This window comes from Salmo trutta, chromosome 7, assembly GCF_901001165.1.
Source record: "Salmo trutta chromosome 7, fSalTru1.1, whole genome shotgun sequence".
NCBI classification, from domain to species: domain Eukaryota; kingdom Metazoa; phylum Chordata; class Actinopteri; order Salmoniformes; family Salmonidae; genus Salmo; species Salmo trutta.
The window spans coordinates 22,594,032-22,620,739 of NC_042963.1; the positions used below are offsets into that span (position 1 = coordinate 22,594,032).

The 26,708-nt window shown below is 42.3% G+C and overlaps 1 protein-coding gene across 13 annotated transcripts in view; it reads right to left on the reverse strand.

Moving 5' to 3' along the window:
* Nucleotides 1–26,708, reverse strand: part of ap3b2 (adaptor related protein complex 3 subunit beta 2) — a 105,105-nt gene that overhangs the window by 27,853 nt on the left and 50,544 nt on the right. For 5 of the 13 annotated variants that reach the window (XM_029758425.1, XM_029758419.1, XM_029758421.1 and 2 more), the window contains exons 2-17: nt 18,368–18,443; nt 12,788–12,862; nt 12,189–12,284; nt 11,211–11,371; nt 11,037–11,103; nt 10,579–10,761; nt 10,226–10,435; nt 10,006–10,103; nt 9,063–9,117; nt 8,820–8,891; nt 8,652–8,714; nt 8,346–8,478; nt 3,815–3,924; nt 3,256–3,432; nt 1,665–1,851; nt 1,221–1,369 (exon numbers count right to left, since the gene is read on the reverse strand). In XM_029758425.1, the coding sequence (XP_029614285.1) occupies nt 1,221–1,369; nt 1,665–1,851; nt 3,256–3,432; nt 3,815–3,924; nt 8,346–8,478; nt 8,652–8,714; nt 8,820–8,891; nt 9,063–9,117; nt 10,006–10,103; nt 10,226–10,435; nt 10,579–10,761; nt 11,037–11,103; nt 11,211–11,371; nt 12,189–12,284; nt 12,788–12,862; nt 18,368–18,443 (1,912 nt within the window). The remainder of the gene's footprint in view (nt 1–1,220; nt 1,370–1,664; nt 1,852–3,255; nt 3,433–3,814; nt 3,925–8,345; nt 8,479–8,651; nt 8,715–8,819; nt 8,892–9,062; nt 9,118–10,005; nt 10,104–10,225; nt 10,436–10,578; nt 10,762–11,036; nt 11,104–11,210; nt 11,372–12,188; nt 12,285–12,787; nt 12,863–18,367; nt 18,444–26,708) is intronic. The other 8 variants (XM_029758429.1, XM_029758427.1, XM_029758424.1 and 5 more) reach the window with 2 other exon arrangements.

Here is a 26,708-nt window from a genome sequence, read left to right on the forward strand (position 1 = left end):
CAACGATAAACCAATGGAACAACCAAACCAAATCAAGAACTCAAGTCCCTCCTCCAGCACAACAAAAACATTTTTTTAAAGGGTTTTGTAGGCTGATTTGGACGTAAGGAGCGAGACTTAAGGATATTGATTTGATGTCAGCCTTTGGCACATATCGTTGAAAATGAACCGATGGCACATGGAATGATAATGTGGAAAAATGGGAGCCTCTGTGGTTTGGGTAATTAGAGGTGTTTAGGTGAGATTTTACTCCATGGTGGTTATTTGAGTCTGTGTGGTGTGTTTTAGTAACAGTACATTTGCTGGGTTGTTTTCATTAGGCATCAAACAGAAGAAAACTACTTGGAGTCCAATAAATGCTTATTATCGTTTTCCGTTGTAAAATGAATAAGACCCTGTTTTGCCTCTTTTCTGTGTTCTAAGCTGAGCTGCATTGCTGGAAGGTACCCTTCCATCCCTTTATGCCATGTGCCATTGGCTCAAGCAGGTGAGTTATCACAAAAGGGGCTGGGGGTGTGGGTGATTGAGTGTTTGTTACCCTATAGAGGCCAGAGGAGCGAGGGGTCTAATGGGTAGCATAGTATTGGATAAACTTGGCAAGTAGGCCACAGCTAAGCCAGCTAGAGTTTACTAGCGGACACCTGACAGTGATTTCCCAATTTCACTAGTGTGTGCTCAGATGTGATAGCTAACTAGCCTCAGCTGCCATTAGCATAACAATATTCCACTCTGTTACCAGTTGATCGGAGTTGACACTGGGACAGGTCATTCCTGTTACCCAGTCAATTTCAGATTTATTCTGTTACGTTATTAGCTGTCACGTAATCATGTTTACTGGGCAGATAGTATGGCAACCATACAGTTCAAGCATCTGGGTCCTTGAACTTGACTAAAACAGAATTAACCTTTTCAGGACACATTCTGGCACCACTGGCAGTATGTGCGGAAGCAGCATCCCATTGACAATGCATGGGAGACAATAGGGATGTGCGTAGTGCATACGTGGATGACGTTATGCTAATGAACAGTGAGTGACCAGTGAATGACTGGCAGGTGGTCATGATTAATGAAGTCAGTGTTATGTGTCAGTGTTTGGGTGCTACTGCAATTTGGTGGTGGTGCTGCGCCCCCTCCAAGGCAATGCCCAACTAGAGGAGCGCCCCTCGGGCCCCCCTCGGGTTTTGGGGGGCCCCTAGAGGCCCCCTGTCTCTGGCTGTTACTGTTTCCACTGCACGCACAGACTCCTTCACCTCCACGTTGCGCACAGAGGGGTCTGGGGCGGCCTCGGGCCAGTCGGGCAGCACCTGGTAGCCGCCGGCCTTGGCATTCAGTAGGTGGGACAACGAGCCCAGCTGGAAGTGGTCTCGATCTGGAAAACACAGAGAAATCAGACAGTAAGATCCACATAATTACATAAAACATGATTATATTGTATCTCTATGGTATGAATTATGGTTAGGACCATGTTTACTTACATTTTTTTTTTAAAAGGCTCATGTCTGACAACACAAAACAGAAACAGAAATAGTAAGAGTCCCTGATCTCAGATCTGGTTGTGGCATCTTGCCAACTCTGCGGTCATTATCGCCATAGACGTTGGCAGTAGAGCACAAACTGATCTGGGACCAGGCTAGTAAAAAAGAACACCATTTGATGAAAGACACCTTTAAATGGAGACTCGAGGACGGGCGCAGGCTTAAGGGCCAGGAACAGCTTCTTGGCATACTTGCTGAGGGCACCACTCTTGTCAGTGGGCACGATGAGCTGGCGGATGAAGCGCGCCCGGTCGCGAATGTCATAGTTCTGGTCGTACTTGGCCAGGTTCAGCACGTACTGAGTGAGCAGTTTTGTCTGAGGGAGGAGAGGAACAAGGGAGGAGGGAGTGTGGGAGGAGGGGAAAAGAGAGAGAATGTTACTTTCAACTGGAGGGAGGTGACAGCTTGGTGCCAGAGACACAGAGAGAGAGAGACACAGAGAGAGAGAGAGAGATTTCAACACCGTGGACAGCGCCATAGGGATGACTGTATCATACCAGTGGATCATTGGTGGAAGGACCATAGAAATAGTAACGACTGTACAAGAGCCTTGGCTGTACCATATTGAATCATGCTGAAAGTCTAAATCCCTCCCTACCTATGGAAAATATGATTTAATGGTGAGATGGAAGTGTTTTTATCCAAAAAGGGAGTAAGCCTGCTTGTGCAGTGAAATGAGAACAACATTATTTGCTTCTCTGCCATCTTGGGAAAGGGTTTAATACAAGACATTGCTGCGAAGCTGGGGAGCTAAAGCAGCTAAAGGACGTGGCCATACTAAACCCACTGTTTTCTCAGTGTTTTGGTAAAGGCTTTACAAATACAAGCTGCTGTACCAGCTGTTCCCTAGAGAACCATGGGATAGAAGGGGGAATAAAGACAAAGGGAAAATATAGCCTAGTGCTGTGCCTGTCTTATTCTCATATGCTGAAACATGAGGTGATGGTGGCAGCTGAATGGCACGACAATGGGCCTCAAGATATCTCTGTGCATTCAAATTGCCATCAATAAAATGCAATTGTGTTCATTTCCCATTGCTTATGCCGGCCCATACCATAACCCTATCATGGGGCACTCAATGTTGACATCAGCAAACTGCTTGCACACACAACACCATACCACGTGGTCTGCGGTTGTGAGACTGGTTGGACGTCCTGCCAAATTCTCTAAAACGACGTGGGAGGCAGCTTATGTAGAGAAATGAACATTCAATTCTCTGACAAAAATCTCTGGTGGACAATCCTGCAGTCAGCATGCCAATTGCATGCTCCCTCAAAACTTGAGATATCTGTGGTATTGTGTTGTGTGACGACAAAACTGCACATTTTAGAGTGGCCTTTTATTGCCCCCAGCACAAGGTGCACCTGTGTAATGAGCATGCTGTTTAATCAGCTTCTTGATATGCCACACCTGTCAGGTGGATGGATTATCTTGGCAAAAGAGAAATGCTCACTAACAGGGATGTCAACAAATTTGTGCACAACATTTGAGAGATTTAAGCTTTTTGCACGTATGGAACATTTCTGGGATCTTTTATTTCAGCTCATGAAACATGGGACCAACATTTTACATGTTGTGTTTATATATGTATTCAGTGTAGATGCTGGCACCTGTTCGGAGTTGGCCAGGTAGAGTTTGTCAGCCAGGAGATGGTTATAACACATTATAACGGGGTCATACATGCTCATCACAAGTCCTAAATGCAATATAACTGCATCACCTGTTTGGAGTTGGTCAGGTAGAGTTTGGCAGCCAGGTTGATGATCTGCAGCTTGACGATGTCTTCCTCGTTTGTGAAGGTCTTGGCCATCTTCCTCAGGACATCCGGAGCGATCTTGGGAACGTGCTCGCAGTACTCCCCGATCAACCACAGTATACTGGCCCGCGCCATGGGCACCTGTGTAGGCAGACAGTGCATGAACATTGGGCATGCAAACAGGCTGGGTCAAGTGGAGAAACTGGAAGAGCTAGCTCTGGCTCTCGGTCATATTACAATTACATATTACATATTACAATTACATATTACATATTACAGTTACAATTCCTGAAATACAATCATAATACAATTGTAACACAATACAATTAACAATTCGTTTTTTCAACAAAAGTGTCTATTTGTTGCTTACTCAAAACAAACTGACAGCACAACCAAGCAGGACTGTTGTGAAGGTTTGGGGACAAATATGATAAAAAAAATATGAATTATGACAAGAAAAAGAGCACCTCATGTAGTTACACTATGGGGTCAAAGTTAAGATCGGAGGCCTACGTACACGTACCTGGATGTTGTCAGTGAGTTTGGCCATGTGCTTGATGATGTCACTGTGCTGCTCGGGCTGCATCTGCAGAAGCTTCTTAATCACCACCACCGACTCGGCCACTACTAACTCTACAACCGACACATGTTCATGCTGTTATTTCAAAACCTTCATTGAACTTTTGTTAGATCACATGGGTCGTTGAGAGGAAATGTTTGATATGATGTCATCAGCTGAAGCACAGGGAATCCTGATATGTGGAGGTGACATGAATGTACGTTCAAACCCAAAACTTGACTCTACAAGAATGACCCCAACACAGCCAAAACCCATTTGTAAGAAAATCAACACTTTTTTACATTTTTTACCAGCCATGACTGTACATGCTTTTCTTCCCCTTTGCAATAGGATTCACTATATCTTTACCTTCAGTAAAGATAGGCAAATAATTGAGGAATATGATATAGTAAAAATGTAAATAAATTTTAAAAAACGTATTTACATAAGTATTTAGATGTTTCTACAACTTGATTGGAGTTCACCGGTGGTAAATTGAATTGATTGGACATGATTTGGAAAGGCACACACCTGTCTCTATAAGGTCCCACAGTTGACAGTACATGTCAGAGCAAAAACCAAGCCATGAGGTCGAAGGAATTGTCCATAGAGCTCAGAGGAAGGGTACCAAAAAATGTCTGCAAGACAAGAACACAGCGGCCTCCATCATTCTTAAATGGAAGAAGTTTGGAACCACCAAGACTCTTCCTAGATCTGGCTGCCCGGCTAAACTGAGCAATCGGGGGAGAAGGGCCTTGGTCAGGGAGGTGACCAAGAACCCGATGGTCACTCTGACAGAGCTCCAGAGGTTCTCTGTGGAGATGGGAGAACCTTCCAAAAGGACAACCATCTCTGCAGCACTCCACCAATCAGGCCTTTATGGTAGAATGGCCAGACGAAAGCCACTCCTCAGTAAAAGGCACATGACAGCTTGCTTGGAGTTCGCCAAAAGGCACCTTAAGGATTCTCAGACCATGGCAAAGGTTCACCTTCCAACAGGGCAACGACCCTAAGCACACAGCCAAGACAACGCAGGAGTGGCTTCGGGACAAGTCTCTGTATGTCCTTGAGGGGTCCAGCCAGAGCCCGGACTTGAACCTGATCGAACATCTCTTGAGAGACCTGAAAATAGCTGTGCAGTGATGCTCCCCATCCAACCTGACAGAGGTTGAGAGGATTTGCAGAGAAGAATGGGAGAAACTCCCCAAATACAGGTGTGCCAAATTATTGTGTCATACCCAAGAAGACTCAAGGCTGTAATCGCTGCCAAAGGTGCTTCAATAAAGTACTGAGTAAAGGTTCTGAATACTTACGTAAATGTGATATTTACGTTTTAATACATTAGCAAAAAATTCAAAAAAAATGTATTTGCTTTGTCATTATGGGGTATTGTGTGTAGAATGATGAGGGAAAAATCAATTGAATCCATTCTAGAATAAGGCTGTAACGTAACAAACTGTGGAAAAAGTCAAGGGGTCTGAATACTTTCCGAATACACTGTGCCTTTGAACGGGGTATGGGTAGTAGGAGCCAGGCGCACCAGTTTTCATAAAGATCTGCAACGCTGCTGGTATTTCCACGCTCAACATTTTCCTGTGTGTGTCAAGAATGTTCTACCACCCAAAGGACCTGATACAACTGTGGGAACAACATGGGTCAGCATCCATGGGGGGGGGGGGGGGGGGGGGTGCAACTCAATATTAGGAAAGTGTTCCTAATGTTTGGTATACTCAGTGTATGTCCATGTGTTTGAATAATAGACCAAGATCGACTCTCTGGACTCAAGTATTTTGAATAACCCACAGATGAAGGTAGAAATGAATCTGGACATTTAAACCTATCTGGAACAGAATGACAACGTTGAGGTGTCACCGTCTGTGCTCTGGGATGTATGCAAAGCTGTAATGAGGGGGGAAAGGATCGCCTCTACCTCTCGTTTAAAGAACATTAGACGAGAGAAACTTAATAAACTGCAATCTCAGTTAAAACAATTAAAAAGGGCTCATAAACCTGTAGATCCCAAGCTGAAACAAGAAATTAAAAAGATGAAGAACAAAATGGAAGAAAATGTACTCACAAGAAGAAAACATTTTTTTATATTCCTACAACAGAGGTACTATGAAGTAGGCGGTAAGTCTAGGAAACTATTAGCCTATAGACTGAAAAAAATAACAGGGCAATTAACAGGGCAACTCAATGGACTAATTGGCCCCCTTGGGCCAATTAGTGACAATTATTCAAATGTATGTTGCGTGGATTAATGAGAGAGAGAGATAAATAAATTAAAATATCGAATCAAAAAGTCTAATTTGCGGAAAATATAATGGGCCGAGCTTATAGGTCCTTATGGGAAATTTGATGCTTCATTTCCTTATGGGGGACAACAAGCAGATATAACTGTCGACAAGATAAGGAACCCCCAAACCAAAATAATTCAACATAAAGTAGAAGGGATACAAGAGAGCTTTGAAATATTTTACAGAAACCTACACTCCCAATCACACTTTGACAATGACTTACAGATAGACATATTTTCTTACTCACTGAACTTACAGTACCCACCATCATTGAAGAACAGAATGAGATGTTAAGCTCAGAAATGACCACAGAGGAATTAAATACAGCTATTACTGGTATAAAAGCAAACAAATCCTTGGGTACGGACGGTTTCACCTCTGAATGGTAGAAATCATTTAGAGAACAGATTATCCCAAGTTTACTTGCAGCCTGTAACTGGGCATTTCAGAAAGGTGAGATCCCCTCCTCGTGGATCTCGGTCCTAAATTTGCATTAAACTATACACATCTATTCTAACTAGAAAAATAGAAAATATCTTACCAGAGCTCATTCTCTTAGACCAGACAGGCTTTATCCGACCGACACACTCAGTACAATATTACACGAACATTACAAATGATGATACATTTCCAAAAGAATAAGGTAGAAGCCATTGCATTGGGCCTGGATGCTGAGAAGGCTTTTGATTCTGTCAGATGGGCCTATATCTATTCTGTGAGGACATTATTAAAGCCTTTCAGGCATTATATGATAGACCATTAGCAAGAATTAAAATCAATAGTGACCTATCAAACCAGTATGTATAAGAACAGGGTTTGACACAGGGATGCCTGGCCTCGTCCCTCCTCTTCGCCCTATTTATAGAACCACTGAGTCAATGGATTAGACAGAATAACATCATTAAAGAGATGGATATGGTGGGAGGAGAGAAGATATATGAGAGAACCAGTTTAAAGGATGGGCAACAAGAGGCCTCTCAGCCTACTGTACTTTAGTACACAAGGGGGCACTTCAAAGCTTCCTAGTATTAAGAGAGAGCCAAGGATTAGAACGTCAAGATTTCCATTAATAGCTCAAAATATATGTCACCGATTTGATGAAATCATAAAGGTGGAGGACTCTGAGACTATAGAACATGCCATATTCAAATATTAACATCTGCTTATAAATCAGAAACATGCCGCAAAACTATCTCCAGACTATACAATAACTTCTTAAAGTACAAATCTGAAAATACACTATACTGTATATAAAAGGAGAAATGGGAAAGGGAGGGTAACATGGTCATCTCTGTGGATGAGTGGAAAACCCTATGCCAATTACAATGGAAATCAACAAGCTATTTAAATTGTGGGGAATTGGGATGGAAAATTATGATGCAGTTCTTTAACACTCTGAAGAAAACACATCAGGGTAATGGAATGGAGTGTTGGAGATTATGAGGGCCTAATGAAGCAAACCATTACCACATCTTTTGGGAATGCCCTAAGCTTGTTCCATACTGGCAGGATGTCCATAAATGCATGGAAGCCGTATTTAGTGTTGATGTCCCATTCAGAGGGGAGGTCCTCTATTTAGGCTGCATTACATTAGATCTCAGCGATGCTTTAGACAAACACTTGATTGGGATACTTCGAGTAGCGAGTAAGAAAGCACTGACTAAAAAATGGTTACAACAAGAGGCACCCGTGGTCGATGATTGGACATGAGATCTTGGTGATGGAGAGACTGACCTTTTCTCTGAGACTATGAAAAATACAATCGTAAAGATTTGGTTGAAATGAGTATATAACAGTGTTAAGATCCGATTTTGTTTAATGGTCAAAGTGGAAAAAACGATCCTCCCCCTGTTCAACTGTTAATAGTTACTGTAAGAAGAACAAAAGAGAAGAAATAAAATCACGGGGATAATGCTGAATTATTAAGACCGTTGATTTATTTGTTTTTCACTTTTTTTGTGGGCTCTTTTCCTTTTTTAACTGTTGACATCTTGCATACTCTCGCTGTTTATTAACGGTGGCAACTATGTACATGCTATGTATGGACTTAGTGGTCCGGCATGGCCCTGAGGGCTGCGTTGCATGAATAGACTTGCATCTGGACTATTGCCAAACTATGGATTGGTGTAAAAGAAGTCTCAATGATAATGCAAAAATGTCATGCATGTCTGAACGGGAAGAGTGTGAGGTCTACTCACCATCGCGGTTGGAGAGCAACTGCACCAGGCCGTTGAGACAGGTGTCTCTCACCTCCCCAATGTTGGTGGCACAGCGGCCGATGGCCTGGATGGTGGCTGCCACAAAGTCCTTATCATTGCTTTTAATGTACGTCTGCCAGAGAGAAAACATGGAAGGAAGTTAACCCACTGTAGGCAGGCCTGTACTGTACCTCCATGTACCCCGAGTGACAAATGTATCCAAATACACAGGAAAGCAAAACAAATTATCATCCTTATCACGAATGGCAGTCAAGCTAACCAGAAGTATTATCCATTTTACTATACCTGAAATTCTCTCAGGATGGTGGATATGTTTGTCTCGTTGGCCAAATTGGTCAAAACCTCCAGCTGTCAAAACAATCAAGACTATAATTAAAGTTCTGAAATTTCAACGTGTTGCAGCATACTGTAACATGAAAGGAAGGCATGTCAATGTGAGAAGTGTTTGGTCACCTTGAGGACTTTAATCTGGGTTGGGTCTGTGGAGCGGATGTAGAAACTCTTCAGATAGGGCTCAAACATCCCCTGGGAAACACAGAGACAAATAACATGTATAATTTTAGATCGTGCTGCAGACCCCATGCAGTACCTCCTCGGTTCCAAACAATCAGTCCCTAAACAATTTTGAATCCATTTTACCATTCAATACAGCCCCCTTTTGCACCCTTTGGAGATATTGTTGGAGTTATGACTCACCCTTCTCTTGATGGACATCGTTGCCACATTCTGAAGGACGACATATTGCACTTCACTACATGGGGATAGAGGGGGGGGGAGTGAGAGAGAACAATAATATAATTAATTACATGCAGCTGCCTCTCCACACACACACACACACACACACACACACACAATGAGGTGTAGCTGTTGTCACGTCACATGGTGACAATACTGAAGTCATCCCTAGGCAGATGGATGTAGCCTGTTCTCTGAGCAATTTCATGGTGACATTTCCTCGTTGCTGACTGATGACCTCATCACTGTGCACGCAGCTCCACAACACCATAAATAAACTAAAGAGCAGGTGCCAGACGGCCAGGATGAGACACAGCAATTTCCTTGCTTTTTGTGACATTGTTTACTGTTTGTGCCTGTTCTTTTCTATGGTCCCATTCATGTGAACTTTAGATTAGAGTTATATTAATAATATTCAAACACATTCAAACAATATAAAAAGTCTGATTTACCGGTGTAGGATCTTAATTTGATACCCTGTTGTGTATACAAGGTTTAAAAAGGCTTCTAAAGTTAGTAATTTCCTCTAAAATGTCAGACTTGATTTGCTCTAATGAAAAATTGATCAACCCCTACAAAAATGTCCATTAATTATTATCCACATAATAATTCCCATTTCCTGTTGCAGGATTATTTTGCTGCTGTGAGAAACTGGTCAAATTAAAACCCTACATATGTAAATGAATGACACTAATATAACCATAGAAGTTATGACAATGTAGTAGATAAGAGAATTCTCTAACAAATTTAGAACAGGGTGTTGAGTTTCTCTAATGGAAAGAGAGCACTGTCTCACGTCATATAGCATGACGACTCTGTACTGAGTATAGATAGTTCATGGCAACACATCGGTTACAATGACTCCATCTCTGGGAAGACAATGGGAAAGACATGTGACACTGACCTGTGACTCCTCATGAGGCGGACCAGAGCCTTGGCAATGACTCCTACCTCCGCTTTGGGTGCCAGGTGGAAATATAGCTGAGCCACAGCCATCACCACCTAGAGAGAAGAGAGAAGGAAGAAGAGAGAAATAATAATTAGAATAGTAGTAGTAGTAGTAGTAGTAGTAGTACTGGTAGTAGTAGAAGTCGTAGCAGTAGTAATAGTTGTATTATACTCACTGCTGCGTTTCGACTCTGCAGTAGGGGCTTGGTATTCCTCAGCAGTAGCCGGTGGTCTGGGTCCATGACGTAAGGCTTCCTCTTGACAACGGCAGTCGCCTCAGTCTTCTTCTTCTCCTTCTCCTCTTTGTCTTCCTCATCATCGGTGTCATCATCATTATCAGAGCCATAGAAGGCCTTCTCTCCACCACCCTCCTCCAACAGGGATTCCTATAGAGAGAGGGAGGGATGAGTGAAGTAACACAGACACACACGCACACACGCACGCGTGCACCCACACACAAACTGTACACCCACACACAAACAAACACACAACCACGAAGACACAGTATGTGGGGACCTGCTGTACTCACGTTCATGTTGGGGTTGAGGAACTGCGTCCGGGCGTAGCGAGTGAGCATGTTGATGATGACCACCTGACCCCACTCCTCCACGTCGATCAGCAGGTTGCACAGCTTACGGTAGTTCTTATGGATCAGGTCTATGCGCTCAGGACACACCTCCTCAAAGGCCATGACAACACTACCTGCCACTAGCTTGAGGCACAGTCAAAGGGAGAGAAATTCTGTAAGTCCTGTAGATACCATAAGCTCAAAAAATGGCCATATGTTGACTTTGGCAGAGGCATGAAAATTGGCACATAAGTATAATTTTCACACTTAACACAACCTGATATGGTACCATTCACGCAAGCTTGTAATTCCACCAATAGTCCAAAGCAGAATATGGGTTTACCTGAGCTTAAGTTTTCAGTTATAGTTTCCCTTGTAAAGGGCATACAGAGTTGGCTAACGGGAAATATTTAACCTACTGTGGTTTTATCAGCCAGGAGCTTCTCAATGACCTCAATCAGACAGTCCTTCTGCTCTGGGTCCAAGCTGAGAGGAGACAAGAGACATGTGTCAGGAAGACAAGGATTCTATCTCTCTCTTTCTGTCTATATCTCTTTCTCTCTCGTACAGACACCCCCCCCCCCATGTTATACCTGTAGAGTTTGGGGATGGCGTGAGCGGCCGTCTTCCTCACATAGGGGGACATGTCAGAGGCAGCCTCTTTGATGGCCAGCATCATGATAGGGACAATAATGGTGACTCTGATGCTGGAGAGCACACGCAGAGCACTGGCCCGGATCAACTGGTTAGGGTCCTAGAAAGAGACAGAGAGAGTCAGAGACACAGAGAGAGAGAGAGAGAGAGAGAAAGATTTAAGAGACATGTTAAGAGATCATTGAATGACAAGACATTTCTTATTAACTCAATTACTTCCTTTATTATACATATGGACATTCTTTACTGCTGGGAGGCTCTGTAGGTCCAGCGTGAATTCAGTGAAGTGTCAAAAACACCATGACCATCGATCATGGAGAAACCTACTGATATGCTACATGTATCAAGCTTCCAACTTTTTGGACCTAGTTGGACCTAGCAGCAGCCTTACGTGTGGCAGCGAGGATAGAGTGACAAAAAAACGAGAACTCTAATCTCAGAATTAACTATCGATTGGCTATTAATCTGTGAGAGAGAAAGAGTGGAAGGGAAAGATAAAAGAGGTGAACACTGTAAATGGAAAGGAGAGAGAGAGGAGAGACCTAGCTATTTTTTATTAACCTCCTCTAGTATCTCCTCTCAGCTTCAGTAGGAGAGCAGGTGAAACAGATGGTTGTTGTAAAATGGCTGGAGAGAAATCCCCTGCTCCTGCTGTGTATGTGTCTGTGTGTGAATAAATAAATAATGATCTTACGACTTTGACAATAGAACTATCTTTGTCTTGTCATAACAACACCATAGGATCATGTCACATGTTCCCAACTCAATGGACCCCTTTTACTCCAGAGGAGTAGATAGAAGTTGCCTCTGACCACAGGTCTAGGGTCAGATATCTTTGTCTCCCTCCAATGGTTAAGGTTAGGATCAGGGGTAGGATATCTAATGCTAGATCTGTGGTTATGGGCAAGGTGACTGACCTTCAGGCCTCTCTGAAAGGTTGAAATGGAGAGCAGAGCCAGATCCTGCTGCTCCTCAGCATAGCGCACCAGGTACACATAGACCAGCTTCTTCACCTGAGATAGTGAAGAGGTCGGGGAAGAGGAGAGAGGGGGGGGGGGGGGGACTTGAGACATGACGGTACAACACGCCTTTGGATATATTACCCAAAACCTGCCAATTATCAATCTACAATGCTTCTATTCATTGCCATTCATAGGCAGTCTATAAGCGAAACCATCACCTTAATATTTGCCTCGCATCCACACTTTGTTTCACATGAAACAGAGCAATATTCACTCTGGATGCAAGACAACCTAAACATTGCCAAGCCTTCAACTACTCTTGTGCCTCTATATTGTTTGCTTCATTGTCTGCTTGAGATAGTTTACAAAATGAAAATAACGGGCAATTTCTCCAATGAAGGTATTAACAGTTTGATATATAGGCCTATGCACGGCTCAAAGATCTAAAAAGTAACACTCGGGCCAGCCAATACCCCGCTGAAAAATAAATGTATATGTGACCTCAACTTCATGCTACAGTATATGTGGGATGGCTGGCTGGCTCCAAGACTTACCTCGATGTTCTTGCAGGCCACATTCTTCACCACTGCTGGAAAGAGGTCCGAGGCATTCTTCCCTCTGGCGATCATCTGGGGATCACAAACCCAGTACAGAACGGTCACACACTGGACTGCATTGTCAAAACCATCAATTTAGCCGTATGTTATTGGATTAGTGAGAAACTATGAACACTCAAATGCATAGCAGCAGACAGTAGCCTGAATCTCAAATGACAGTGTGGGCTTTAAAGATATTATGTCCACGTGGAATGGAGTCAAACACGATTTCATATGTTTGATATGGTAAAATGTATTCAGTTCTAGACATTACAATGAGCCCGACCTCCTATAGCTTCTCCCACCAGCCTCCACTGTAGTACATATTCTGCTGTTCTATTGCGTAGGCAATGATGTTCGAGAGAAAAAAAACTGTTTGTTTGTTGTTTGCAGTAACTTTGTTGTTGTGATATCCCAAACTGACGTGGCAGTTTCAGCAAATAAGGATTCCAGCTTTAAAGGTAAACCCAGCAATATGACATCATCATACACAGCCACATCCTGCTTGAAACACTAAAATCTTCCAAGATTGTCACCATCGGCTCTTGAGTTGAAGGGGGATAACGGCAAATTCTAGCAAGGTGCAAGGTGGCTAACATTAGCTATCTGGCTAAAGTTAGCTAGGCTAGGGGTTAGGGTTAAGTTTGGGAGTTAGGTTAAAGGGTTAAGGTTAGCTAAAAGGGTTAAGGTTAGGTGAAGCACTAAGGTTATGGTTAGGGGAAGGGTTACTTAACATGCTAAGTAGTTGAAAAGTTGCTAATTAGCCAAAATGCTAAAGTTGTCTGTGATGAGATTTGAGGGTTAATGCAAAGTAACTAAAAAAGTAGGAAGTGGTTGAAATGTTGGTAATTATCTAAAATGCAACAGTTACCCGTGATGAAATTCGAACTCGGAACGTTTGGCTTGCTAGACGTTCACCCACACAGACCAACCACCCTCCTATCGTTTTTGACTTAAATAATCACCTGTTTTATGTAACCATACCAAACGTAACATATCATACCAAATGGAGTTTCTCGGAATTGCATACAGAATAATACGAAATGCTCTGAGACCAGGTCGTCACAGGGTTAATACAGCCCGCCACTCACTGCACTACTAGATAAATCTTCGCAAAACACAAATCTACGAAAAATATAAACGTTCTGTCACAACAAAAATACTAAATTGGGCAAGTACAATCGATTGTGAGATATGGCATACACATTATATATGATACATTTGGGTCGCGGGTTCACAATTTGACCTTTTCTGAGATCTCTGCCCATCAAAGAGGAAAAAGCCACCAGTTTATGCAACAACACACGCAGGAGGGGGCTGCACATAAAACACAACAAACGCAGGAGGGGGCTGCTCATAAAACACAACACACGCAGGAGGGGGCTGCTCATAAAACACAACACACCGGCAGTTTTCAAAATTGCCAACAATTCGAGGCGTTCCTGCATGTGGGCATTCTTGCATCTGTGGGAATGCCCCACCCCCCCTCGAGCAACCCATTGGTTCCTTCATGAACAACCCCCCTCGAGCACCCCATTGGTTCCTACATTAACGTCCCCCCTCAAGCACAACATCTTCATGCTTGTGTGACATTTTGAATGTGGGTCAAAAGGGAAATAAAAGTATTATCTGAGTGTCCTTCACTCACGTCTGCCCTCACCGTCGTTAACAGAACTGCAGGAAAACAGTGCCCGACAGGCAGGGTCAAGAGGACACGGTCTACCGGTTGCCCCGTCTCCAGCTAGTACAGCAGGCGGGAGGCTGGAGCAACACCATGTGCTAGCTAACTAGCTAGTGTAACCGGTGTGCAATGGTTAGCGGGGTGCGCACTAATAGCGTTTCAATCGGTGACGTCACTCGCTCTGAGACCTTGAAGTAGTTGTTTCCCTTGGTCTGCAAGGGCCGCGGCTTTTGTGGAGCGATAGGTAATGATGCTTTGAGGGTGTCAGTTGTTGATGTGTGCAGAGGGTCCATGGTTCGAGCCCAGGTTGGGGCGAGGAGAGGCACGGAAGCAACACTGTTACACTAGTTTGCTAGTCAGCGACACCATGTGCTTGCTTGCTAGTTAGCTAGCAGATTGTGTAACCCCCGCCTGCTTTGTAGCGGAGAAACCGTGCCCGACAGGTTTGGGCGAAGGATACTGTCAACCAATGTTGTCCCCGCCTACTGCTAACTACTCTGGTACACAGCAGGTGCGACACTGTGTGCTTGTGACACAGTATGCTAGCTTACTAGTTAGCTAACTAGCACATGGTGTCGCCCCCACATGTCGTGTACCAGAGTCCTATTTAGGACTAGCTGGCTAAGCTAGCACACAGTGTCCTTCGCTCCCGCCTGCCGAACACCTGCCCTTGCCGTCGTTAACAGAGCTGCGGGAAAACACTGCCAAACAGGCAGGGGCGAAGGACACCTGTTATAGCTAGCTACCATTGTTGCCCCCGGAATTAGGATTAGGTCAGCTCCTTTCCTCATTGCTTGGCAGAGATCTCAGAAAAGGTAAAATTGTGAACCCGCCACAGGAGGTTGGTGGCACCTTAATTGGGGAGGTTGGGCTAGTGGTAATGGCTGGAGCGGAATAGTGGAATGGTATCAAATACACGGTTTCCATGTGGTTGATCCATTTGCACCGTTCTTGCAATTATTATGAGCCGTTTTCCAATCAGCAGCCTCCTGTGGAACAGATTATTTCACTTATAATTCACTGTATCACAATTCCAGTTGCTCAGAAGTTTACATACACTAAGTTGACTGTGCCTTGAAACAGCTTTGGAAATTCCAGAAAACGATGTCATGGCTTTAGAAGCTTCTGATAGGCTAATTGACATCATTTGAGTCAATTGGAGGTGTACCTGTGGATGTATTTAAAGGCCTACCTTCAAACTCAGTGCCTCTTTGCTTGACATCATGGGAAAATCAGAAGAAATCAGCCAAGACCTCAGAAAAAAAAATTGAAGACCTCCACAAGACTGGTTCATCCTTGGGAGCAATTTCCAAACGCTTGAAGGTACCACGTTTATCTGTACAAACAATAGCACGCAAGTATAAACACCATGGGACCATGCAGCCGTCACACCGCTCAGGAAGGAGACGTGTTCTGTCTCATAGAGATATACGTACCTTTGTGCGAAAAGTGCAAATCAATCCCAGAACAACAGCAAAGGACCTTGTGAAGATGCTGGAGGAAACAGGTACAAAAGTATCTATATCCACAGTAAAACAAGTCCTATATCGACATAACCTGAAAGGCCGCTCAGCAAGGAAGAAGCCACTGCTCCAAAACCGCCATAAAAAAGCCAGACTACGGTTTGCAACTGCACATTGGGACAAAGATCGTACTTTTTGGAGACATGTCCTCTCGTCTGATAAAACAAAAATACAACTGAAAAAGGGAGAGGCTTGCAAGCTGAAGAATACCACCCCAACCATGAAGCACGGGGGTGGCAGCATCATGTTGTGGGGGTGCTTTGCTGCAGGAGGGACTGGTGCACTTCCCAAAATAGACGGCATCATGAAGAAGGAAAATGATGTGGATATATTGAAGCAACATCTCAAGACATCAGTCAGGAAGTTAAAGCTTGGTCGCAAAATGTGTCTTCCAAATGGACAATGACCCCAAGCATACTTCCAAAATTGTGGCAAAATGGCTTAAGGACAACAAAGTCAAGGTATTGGAGTGGCCATCACAAAGCCCTGACCTCAAGTGAAGAAAGTGCGTACTTTGACAGACAGTCAAAGAATGAGTCAGAGATTTCAGATTTGTTATGGTATTTCCACACTATGAGGTTGAAAATGATGATGCCCTTTTAGTGTAAAAAAGAAACACCCAGAATTTCAGCCTGTTCAAGTGGGATGGAGTTTTTGGCCCACAGCATGACATCGCATATTTAATTTGCATATGTATCCTCCTACTTTGAAGGGGTAAGCAGGGTAGACACTAGAGTCTAGACCTGGGTGTCAAACTCATTTTGCCCTGGGGGCCACATTTGGCCGCACTGACAATTAGTTATATTTCCAAAGCCATCAACATTTTTGATAAAAATAGTCCTCTATCTATTATTTGGGGAATTTTCTATGCTCACTGGCAGTGAGTGATTATTAGTGAGATGTAAACAGTCAAGAAACTGTATGAATAGAGGTCCATTGTAATTTCTACATAATTTCGATTTCGTTTTAAATATTTTGAAGTACCACACGAGGGCCAGATTGGACGCCCTCACAGACGGATCCGGCCCGTGGGTCGTATTTTTGACACCCCTGGCCTAGTCGATTATATCCGCCAATCAGGGTTGTGTATATAAAAATAAATATCAGGAGGCTCAGCGAAATGATAAAACCTGTATTTGGAGTTATTTTCATAAAATAAACACACACAGTGTTTTTTTTTAGACATACAGTGATGATATTATTTTTTTTTTAAGATAGCATGGCTTTAAAAGATGTTAACCAATTCTCCTATCCTTTTGTCAAAGTAGGCTGAACATGAAACCTTATACTTTGTGTAAAGTACTGGTGGCGGCAACCTACATTCGCAGTCGAACAGACTTATATTTGACCACAAACTTACTCAGCCTAGCTTCATTTTTCCCTCCACCTCTCTAACTATTCTCAGATATAAATTATGCAGTGACGGCTGCTCTGCTTCAGTAGTAAGAAACTGACACCAATAATGAATATTCTCTCGCTTTCTCTTACAGCTGTCGTCTTTTATGGGACGTCTGGGATCAGTCTTAGGAATGGCAGATATTCAACTTCAATACCTCAGGCTATTCTTGTTATCAGGAGTATGTCCTCTTCGATTGAAAGCACATTTTCAACAGTAGCAGAGGTGGAAATGATTTATGCGAAAGAGGAAAGAGAAAGTGTACTCCAGAAAATAAACTGTTCTGCCTTTACAATTACATAATTAATGTCATGAATATTTTAAAAGCTACCGTATTCATAATAGATGTCGATTGGAAAATGCAAAGGGTGCCACTGACGTATGTGCTAATTGGGACAGTCAGGAGGGTAACTCACACAAGTTAGAAGACTAAAGCCTACTGATGGTTGTTGAAGCTAGGACTAAGACCCTTTATTAACCACCAGAAGGATATAAGATATAGAAGGATATAGGATAAATGCCATCTATGATTTCCAAAGTAGTTTCTGTGTTTACAGAAATCAGAATTACTCAAAGAGTAAGATCTGAAACTTTACCTCGCACATGGGGTGGAAAATGTCAAAATTACAGCAAAAGCACTGAAAACAGATTTGAAAGTAAGGTTTTTGAGTAATTTCTTATGATGGACAGAAGGTGTCAAGGTGACAGTGAATCCTCTTAGAAAGTATTGAGTCTGTTTCTCTTTTTACTCCCGTTTGGTTATTTTGAGAGAGAGAGAGAGAGAGAATATTGAAAGTATTTTCCAAAGATTCCTCATGTGCTTGATTTCTCGCCTCCACCTGAGTAATCAAGGAAAGACTTCTGAGATTCACCCAGTGAGTTTTTTGTTGTTGACGATGGTGGTGGATGACAGTGGAGATGAAGACAGCAGTACTCACAGCCACAATCCTCTTCATAGCTTCCAGCTTCAGGGAGTCTTTGTTGCTGTCCAGCATCTCTTTCAAGTCATCATGTCTGGGGGAAGAAGAAGGAAGAGTCTTCAATTAGTGAAGTTATCCAGACTAGCCACTTTCTGGTGTAAAGGACATGGGTAATTAGCAACCTTGTCTGAGACCTGAAGACTCACTTTAGCTCCCTGAGCTTATTCCTAAGGCTTTAGCTCAGTAGGCTAAAACAGTTTGTGGAGTGCCGATTACCCCGTTTTCATACCCAGTTGATCACACTAACAGACATCTTTTTCTGTGGTTGAGAGCAACTTCTACCTCGAGCACCATGGCGGCTGATGGGTAACGAGATACTTCTGGGTCCTGTTCAGTAGGCACAAAACCATCTGAATTTTTCAATAAGAAGCACTCATATTTGTTTTCTATTTTAAAATAGATGTCGGAAAAAATAGGATGAGGGACATGTCAAAATCCATTTTTTTTGCACTTTAACAAGTCTTTATTCATATCAAAATGTATTGAACTTTCCATGTGGTCTATATTAAAGGGTACAATTCAATATTGATGCAACATTCTTACTTAAAAAAATCAAAGGGATGCAAAATGTACTCTATTCTTGGAACGACCCACGAGACGAGATTTGGAAGGATGGCCACGCGAGACTATATTTGACATGCTACATAAATATTGCAATGTAGGCTTGATCAAATAGAGCTATGAGTCTAGGTTAACAATATTAAACTAACTCTGAAATCTTTCGAACAGCAATCCCAACCTATTTGTGACACCGTACGTTGAGTAGCGAAGCACATTATTGCAGTGGCTTGACTCAGTCACTCATCATTGCTCTACTCTGTATTGTGGAAGCTTTGTTATTGTTTCAACTGCGGATTGCCCCTTTAAGGCTGTCACGAGAGACTACCTGTTTAGTAAAGCCACAAAGCCAGTCCCAGTGACAGCACAATGGTCACATTTAATCCCATGCTATCGAGTCTGAAGATATGAAACAGTATATCAATGGCAATTTGGTTAAATGGTTTATTCAGAGTATAGAAAAAAAGCTAGACTATAGATATGAATTATGTGAATTATTCAATTAGAAGTGCAGTGACCATCTCAGTATATATCACAGGCTTGGATGTGAGGGATGAAGCTTTCCAATCTACCTCATTGATACTACAAGTGCCTATTTAACTTCCAGTCTAGAGGTACTGTATACTCAGCAAATAGTTAAGTGATTAGTTTGGGTTGGTCATCATCTCTGATCATTACCAGTGCCCCCCCCCCTTGGGCACTAAGTAACAACGCTATTTAAGTAACTATGCAATTCCAAGTAACAACGCTATTTAAGTAACTATGCAATTCCAAGTAACAACGCTGTTTAAGGCTAATTGAAACCAGTTGAGACTAAATAGTATAAGGTAGAGGGGCAATAAAGCGATACATCATAATGCAATAAATCAAAACCATGACTGTCCGTAAGGAAAGCATGGAAGACAGTGGTTTTAACTCTGGTACTAAATGTAATCCTATGGTGAGCTAAATATGGGAGAAACGTGGGAAGAATGCAGAGGGACAACTGAAGACCAAGCAACTCACAGTCGAATTCCCCCTCTACATAGATATATTCACTAACTGTTAAATACTAATCTGAATTAAGCCTGAACAGTGTAAAAATAGGCCTCAACACGATGGCACGTGTCGCAAAAATGCTCCTGCTCCCGTACACACACATGTGCATATGCATACAAAAATAGACACATGCATGCACACACACACACACACACACACACACACACACACACACACACACACACACACACACACACACACACACACACACACAAAAAGAGCTTTCCTGGAGCCTGTTATTCACACTTGGCTGGGGAGATGTCCAAACAGGCCCTGAGAGAGACAGCCCAACACCACAGCACAACACTCTATAGTTTATGTGAAAGATAAAACACACACTGTGTTTCTATGGCAACAGTCATTCGCTTCTTTAGCACAGGTGATCAATGGAGTCGTTAGTAAGATCCCCCAGCTAACTAATTTCACATACGAGATAGGACATGCAGGCAGAGTGTGAATTATACTGTGACATTCGGGGGTGTAATTTTTTTGGACGGGATTTCCTATTTGGCGGCGTGCACTTTTTTTTATGGGCCTAATAGTAAAGACATGTATTTTAACGGTAAACATGCGTTACAATTTAATGTGGCATTAACACAAGCAGTCATGATGTTCTCATCTGATTGTCAAACAATTCTCTTCAAAAAGTAGGCTACCAGATGTACCTTTTTTTGTCAAAAGAAAAGTCGGAACACCTGAAAAGGGCCTGAAATACGGGATTCAAGTACAGCTGTGTCTGTCCTGAGCTCATCCATGCAGAATACTGTGAGGGCTCAGTTGAAACAATGTTGCAAGTTCGCTAGCGGAAGCTGGGCACACACTGGTTGAATCAACATTGTTTCCACGTCATTTCAATGAAATTACGTTGAACCAACGTGGAATAGACATTGAATTGATGTCTGTGCCCAGTGGAGAGAAAAAGACAGAGAAAAAAGCAGACAGGAGATGAATGCGATTGAAAGAACCTAAACCAACTGTGTCACTGGTTTAAACCAAGTCAGAGATATGGGGGTGTTCGTTTAACTTGGAATAAGCTTTTATTTTCATATTTGACACTGTAGCATAACAGTACACAATTGCATTTTAAACAACTAGGAAAATGGTTAGAGACTAAAGTTTGACGAAAGTTTGAGTTTTGTTGCATCTCATTCGGTGGCCATGATCCCCTGTAATTTGTGCACTGTGTGCAGGTTTGCCACATGGTGAAAGAGTTATAACACTTTACTATCATAACTGATTTGGTATTGACCATGCCCTGTTTAAAAGCTGCCTATATTAATATATTACTGGAAAAAGCGCACGAATGTCTGCTCATTTGCTGATAGTCTCAACAGACACTTTACGGTAACTTACTGGCAGCCAGTTGCCTGTATGTTACCGTTAATGAAGGTGCCGTATGTTACTGTACAGTATTTTATGGTATCCAATACTGTTACTGTAACTGATTTACTGTACCAATAATGCTACTGTAGCCATTTTACGTTAACATATACTCTTACCGTAATCTTTGGTATCGTTGTTTTAAGGTAACTTACAGGCAACTGGAACATCCCTCTCACTAACGGTACAACAAATGTAGCCTCTTACAAGGTATGCCTAAAAACATGTTAATGAGCCAGAAACAACAATATCATGCACCCACTAGTGGTCAAACATTTTTTGGCGCTCCAAAAATACAGTAGGGTACTGTATTCTGTCGGGTGGAATTACAATACCATTTGAAATACAGCACATTTTTACAGTAATGTACTGTTAAACTAAAGTTAATTTGGAATTGATGGTATCATTTACCAGTTATGCCTAAAATCATCCAGAGTGCATTGCGATTTACGTCAATTTACTGTAAATGCTTGTCATTGTTCATTCTATCTGTTTGTAGGCAGTCCCTTGCCTCTGTAATATGTTTGGATGTACTGTACCTTCCTTTCTAACTGAAAGCAATACCTCCTCATTGGAAAGATGGGAGGAGTCCATAACCTATGGTGCCCCACAAGGTTCAGTGCTAGGATCCATTCACTTAATCTATACATGCTGTACTGTAGCAGTACCTTCTCAATATCACACTTACAGTCCTATGTGGTAAAAGCTCACAACGATACACCCATGCATAAATAAACTTAAATTCTATCCAAAAAGAGGATGATATCACATTGATACATTTATAGTCAGTCCGGGCCAGCCTGAAACGGTTCTGTAAAATTCCTAATATGTAGCCATTTGATCTGTGCCGTCTTAATGTGTTCATGGGCCATTTGGGGAGCAAAGACGCAAAGACCTTGGCTCCATCCCAAATCGCAGCCTATTCCCTATGCACTACATTTGACCAGGGCCCATAGGGCCATAGGACTCACTAAATAGGGGCTATGGTGCCATTTGGGACACATATCTTCTCTAAATAGCAGCCCCATTTGCTGAGAGCCTGCTGAATGTGAAAGGAGATGGGTTTTTCATTGGGTCAGGGAGATTTGTTCATCTGTCATCCATGCAAGTGGCAATGGGGACAGACTAGCTGCAACATGTGTGGGCTTAGAGTCATGCTGAGGGGATCTGAGGTGATATTTTCTGTTCCCCCTCACCTCCCTACACACACACACACACACACACACACACACACACACACACAATATCTTCCAAATTGATTTTATTGTATGTTACACAGAGATTCTCTACAAGTCCTATGAGAATAGGAACAATTGATCATTTTTAACCATGGCCTGATTATCTTACCTGTTTGGCAGAAACTCATGAGATGACTTATTCCAGTAAAATAGCCTATGTATAAGTAATCTCGTACCCCAAGCCGGCTCTCTCTCTGTTGAACCAATTGAGCTTGGGGACGAGGTCAATGTATAAGCCATTTCTGATCAATAGACTACTGCATGCATTCATACAAACAAAACTCTGACCTAATAATACGTAGTCTGTTTGAAAAGCATTCTTCCATTAATATTGCTCAAGGACATGATTTTTTTTGCAGTATGAGTTTTAATGTCTATTTTAAATCATATTGCTGTTTCTGTTCCTCTGCTAATTATAATAATTACTGGGATGTTCGGATGCAAGTCTTCAACACTCCAGCACATTCAAAGTCAACAGCATTGCAATGCAATGTGGTGTAGCACACTGTTCCAATGTTAGTTAAAGCTGTAACTTTTTGGGTGACACAACCAAAAATTCACATAGAAATGTGAGTTATAGATCTGTCATTCTCATTGAAAATAAGTCTAAGAAGCTGTAGATCTGCTCTGTGTGCGCTATTTCTAAGCTTCGCGTTCTTTAAACCTGCACTGCGTAACTGTGTGTACATTGTCTTTAGAGAACCCTTTGGCAAAAATGCAATATTTTTTCTAGATTTGAACACGATATCCCAGAAACCCCAGCTCTCATTGGTTGTCACCGCTGGGATGACGTAGCACAGGCCTGGGCAATTATTTTCCATAGAGGGCCACATTAGAATAGATTTTTGCCATCGTGGGCCAGAATCATATTACAGGACTACTGTGTTAACAGATATATCTACTGTAAATCCCGTCCAGATATGCTACTTATTTTACTTTTTTAACATGCACAGAAATAAACCACATCGATGTTCTCCTTTTGGTAGGTATTTTCATTATTAAACATGCAATGAACTACATGGAGGGAAAAGTACACTGTGCATTCAGCACCACGGACAGAACTCTTGTTAACTCTTAAGGATCCGCCCCTTTTTTTCAATTTCCGCCTAAAAAGACATACCCAAATCTAACTGCCTGTAGCTCAGGCCCTGAAGCAAGGATATGCATATTCTTGGTACCATTTTAAAAGGAAACTTGTGGAAATGTGAAAGGAATGTAGGAGAATATAACACAATAGATCTGGTAAAAGATAATACAAAGAAAAAAAACAACCGTTCTTTTGTATTTTTTTGGTACCATCATCTTTGAAATGCAAGAGAAAGGCCATAATGTATTATTCCAGCCAAGGTACAATTTAGATTTTGGCCACTAGATGGCAGCAGTGTATGTGCAAGGTTTTAGACTGATCCAATGAACCATTGCATTTCTGTTCAAAATGTTTTATCAAGACTGCCCAAATGTTCCTAATTTGTTGATTAATAACTTTCCATGTTCAAAATTGTGCACTCTCCCCAAACAATAGCATGGTATTCTTTCACTGTAATAGCTACTGTAAATTGGACAGTGCAGTTAGATTAACAAGAATTTAAGCTTTCTGACAATTTCAGATATGTCTATGTTACAACCTCATGCTAATCACATTAGCCTACGTTAGCTCAACCATCCCGTGGACGGGACACCAATCCCGAAGATATATTATTAATGGGTATGCACAAAAACACAAGAGAGAGAGAGAGCTCAACATTACATTTAAACTAGTCAGTGTGAGGAATGAAGTCTCTGAAGGGCATTGACTAGAGTAGCGAAGTCAGGTATAGTTTCTGACGTCGCTATATGCAGAATTGCTGAAAGGTGAGAGTCAGTAAGAGATGATCTGTGCCTTGACTTGTTATATTTCATCACTGAAAATGTCTGTTCACATACAAACAGTACAAACATCTTCTGAGCATGACACCTAATCTTTGGAAAGTTTTGTTCATCGAGAGATGCATAGAACCTCATCAGTGACATTGTTTTGAATAGTTCTCCAATCATTGCATCAGACTGAAGATCGATAAGCTCAAGTTGCAGGTCAGTGGGAGTGTTATCCACATTGAAGGTGAATGTAGAGGAAACCAACAGCATGTAATTTTCCAAGATTTTGAAATCCTCAAAACGGAGAGAAAACTCACCGTTCAAAGCACACAACAGCGATGAATACTTCTCCCGCTGGTCATCTGATAGGGAACAGACTAGTAGTGTCGGAAGATGGGTGAGATTGTTGGCTTCTACTTGGCGGGTCAGGAGGAGTAATTTTCCCCCGAAGGCTTTGACAAGGCTGTACATCTGATGTGCAAAAAGGCCCTTACCTTGTAGTTTGGAATTCAGTTCATTCATGTGGGCCATGATGCCGACGGTGAAGGCAAAATCAGCCAACCATCTTTATCTTGAGGTTGAGGGAAATCCAGATATTTTGCTGAATTTTTGCAAATTAAAGGAATCTCTGACTTCAGGTCCCACACCCTTTTATGCACCTTTCTCAAACTCAGCCATCTCACGTTTGTGTGGTAGGGGAGATCTGCATGACCCAACTCTGTCTCTTCCAACAGTGAGACAAACTGATTGTGGTTTAAAGATTTTGCTCTTATGAGGTTTACTACTTTAGTGACTGTATCCACAACATGGCTCATTTGCAGAACACCCTCCTGATGAATAATGCAATGCAGGAAAATAATTTTCTGATCTGGTTTCAGCTCAGCTACTTGATCTTTTATCCTTTTCAAAAGGCCAACATTTTTTCCTGTCAAGTTTGGGCACCCATCAGTGGTGACACTGGATAACTTTTCAAAACTCAGTCCCAGCTTTACCACACACTTATTAACCTCCAATAAATCTTTCCCTGTGGTTGTGCTCTTCATTGACTGCACTGAAGCAAGCTCCTCTGTAATTTCAAAGTCTGGGGTTATGCCTTGTAACACCGAACCTAAACCGCGCGTGCACCATCATGGGCCATCATGCGCCATCGTGCATAAATGTATTTTGTCCCCGTACACGAAATGCGATCACAACACGCAGGATAAAATATCAAAACAAACTCTGAACTAATTACATTAATTTGGGAACAGGTCAAAAAGCATTAAACATTTATGGCAATTTAGCTAGTTAGCTTGCACTTGCTAGCTAATTTGTCCTATTTAGCTAGCTTGCTGTTGCTAGCTAATTTGTCCTGGGATATAAACATTGAGTTGTTATTTTACCTGAAATGCACAAGGTCCTTTACTCCGACAATTAATCCACAAATAAAACGGTCAACCGAATCGTTTCTAGTCATCGCTCCTCCTTCCAGGCTTTTTCATCTTTGAATTTATATGGCGATTGGTATCTAAACTTTCATAGTATTACTACACCGACCGGCATCACAGTTCATCTTTCAATCACCCACGTGGGTATAACCAATGAGGAGATGGCACGTGGGTACCTGCTTCTATAAACCAATGAGGACATGAGAGAGGCAGGACTTGCAGCGCGATATGCATCAGAAATAGAAAGGAGTTCTATTTTAGCCCTTGGCAACTCAGACGCTCAGACGTTGACGCGCGCAGTGTGGGTGCAATAATTGAATAACATAGATTTCTAAATTTATGTTGCAACTAAATTTATGTTGCACACGACACGAGCGGTGTGGTCAGCCTATTAGAATATCAACAACTGCGCCGTGTCACGTGCATCACTGCTCTCATCCAGGGCCAAGGAGAAATAGGTGAAATCCTTTACCTTGTCTTTCAACTGTTGTTCCATATTCTCTGTGATGTCCTCAACACGCCGTGTCACTGTTCGTCTTGACAGGGAAACATTTTCAAACAGCTCTTTCTTGTCGGGGCAGAGTATTGCTGCAGAGTCAATGAAACATTCTTTAATGAATTCGCCCTCAGCGAATGGCTTGCTATGTTTAGCAATTTTGTGGGACAGCACATAGCTAGCTCTCGCAATTCCATTGTTTGCTGAATGCAGTTATGTGAAAAGTCCTTGCTGCTTTTGCAACTGAGAAAGCAACTCGTTCGATGCACTTGCCCTCTGCTATGAAGACATATTCCTATATTTCTGTG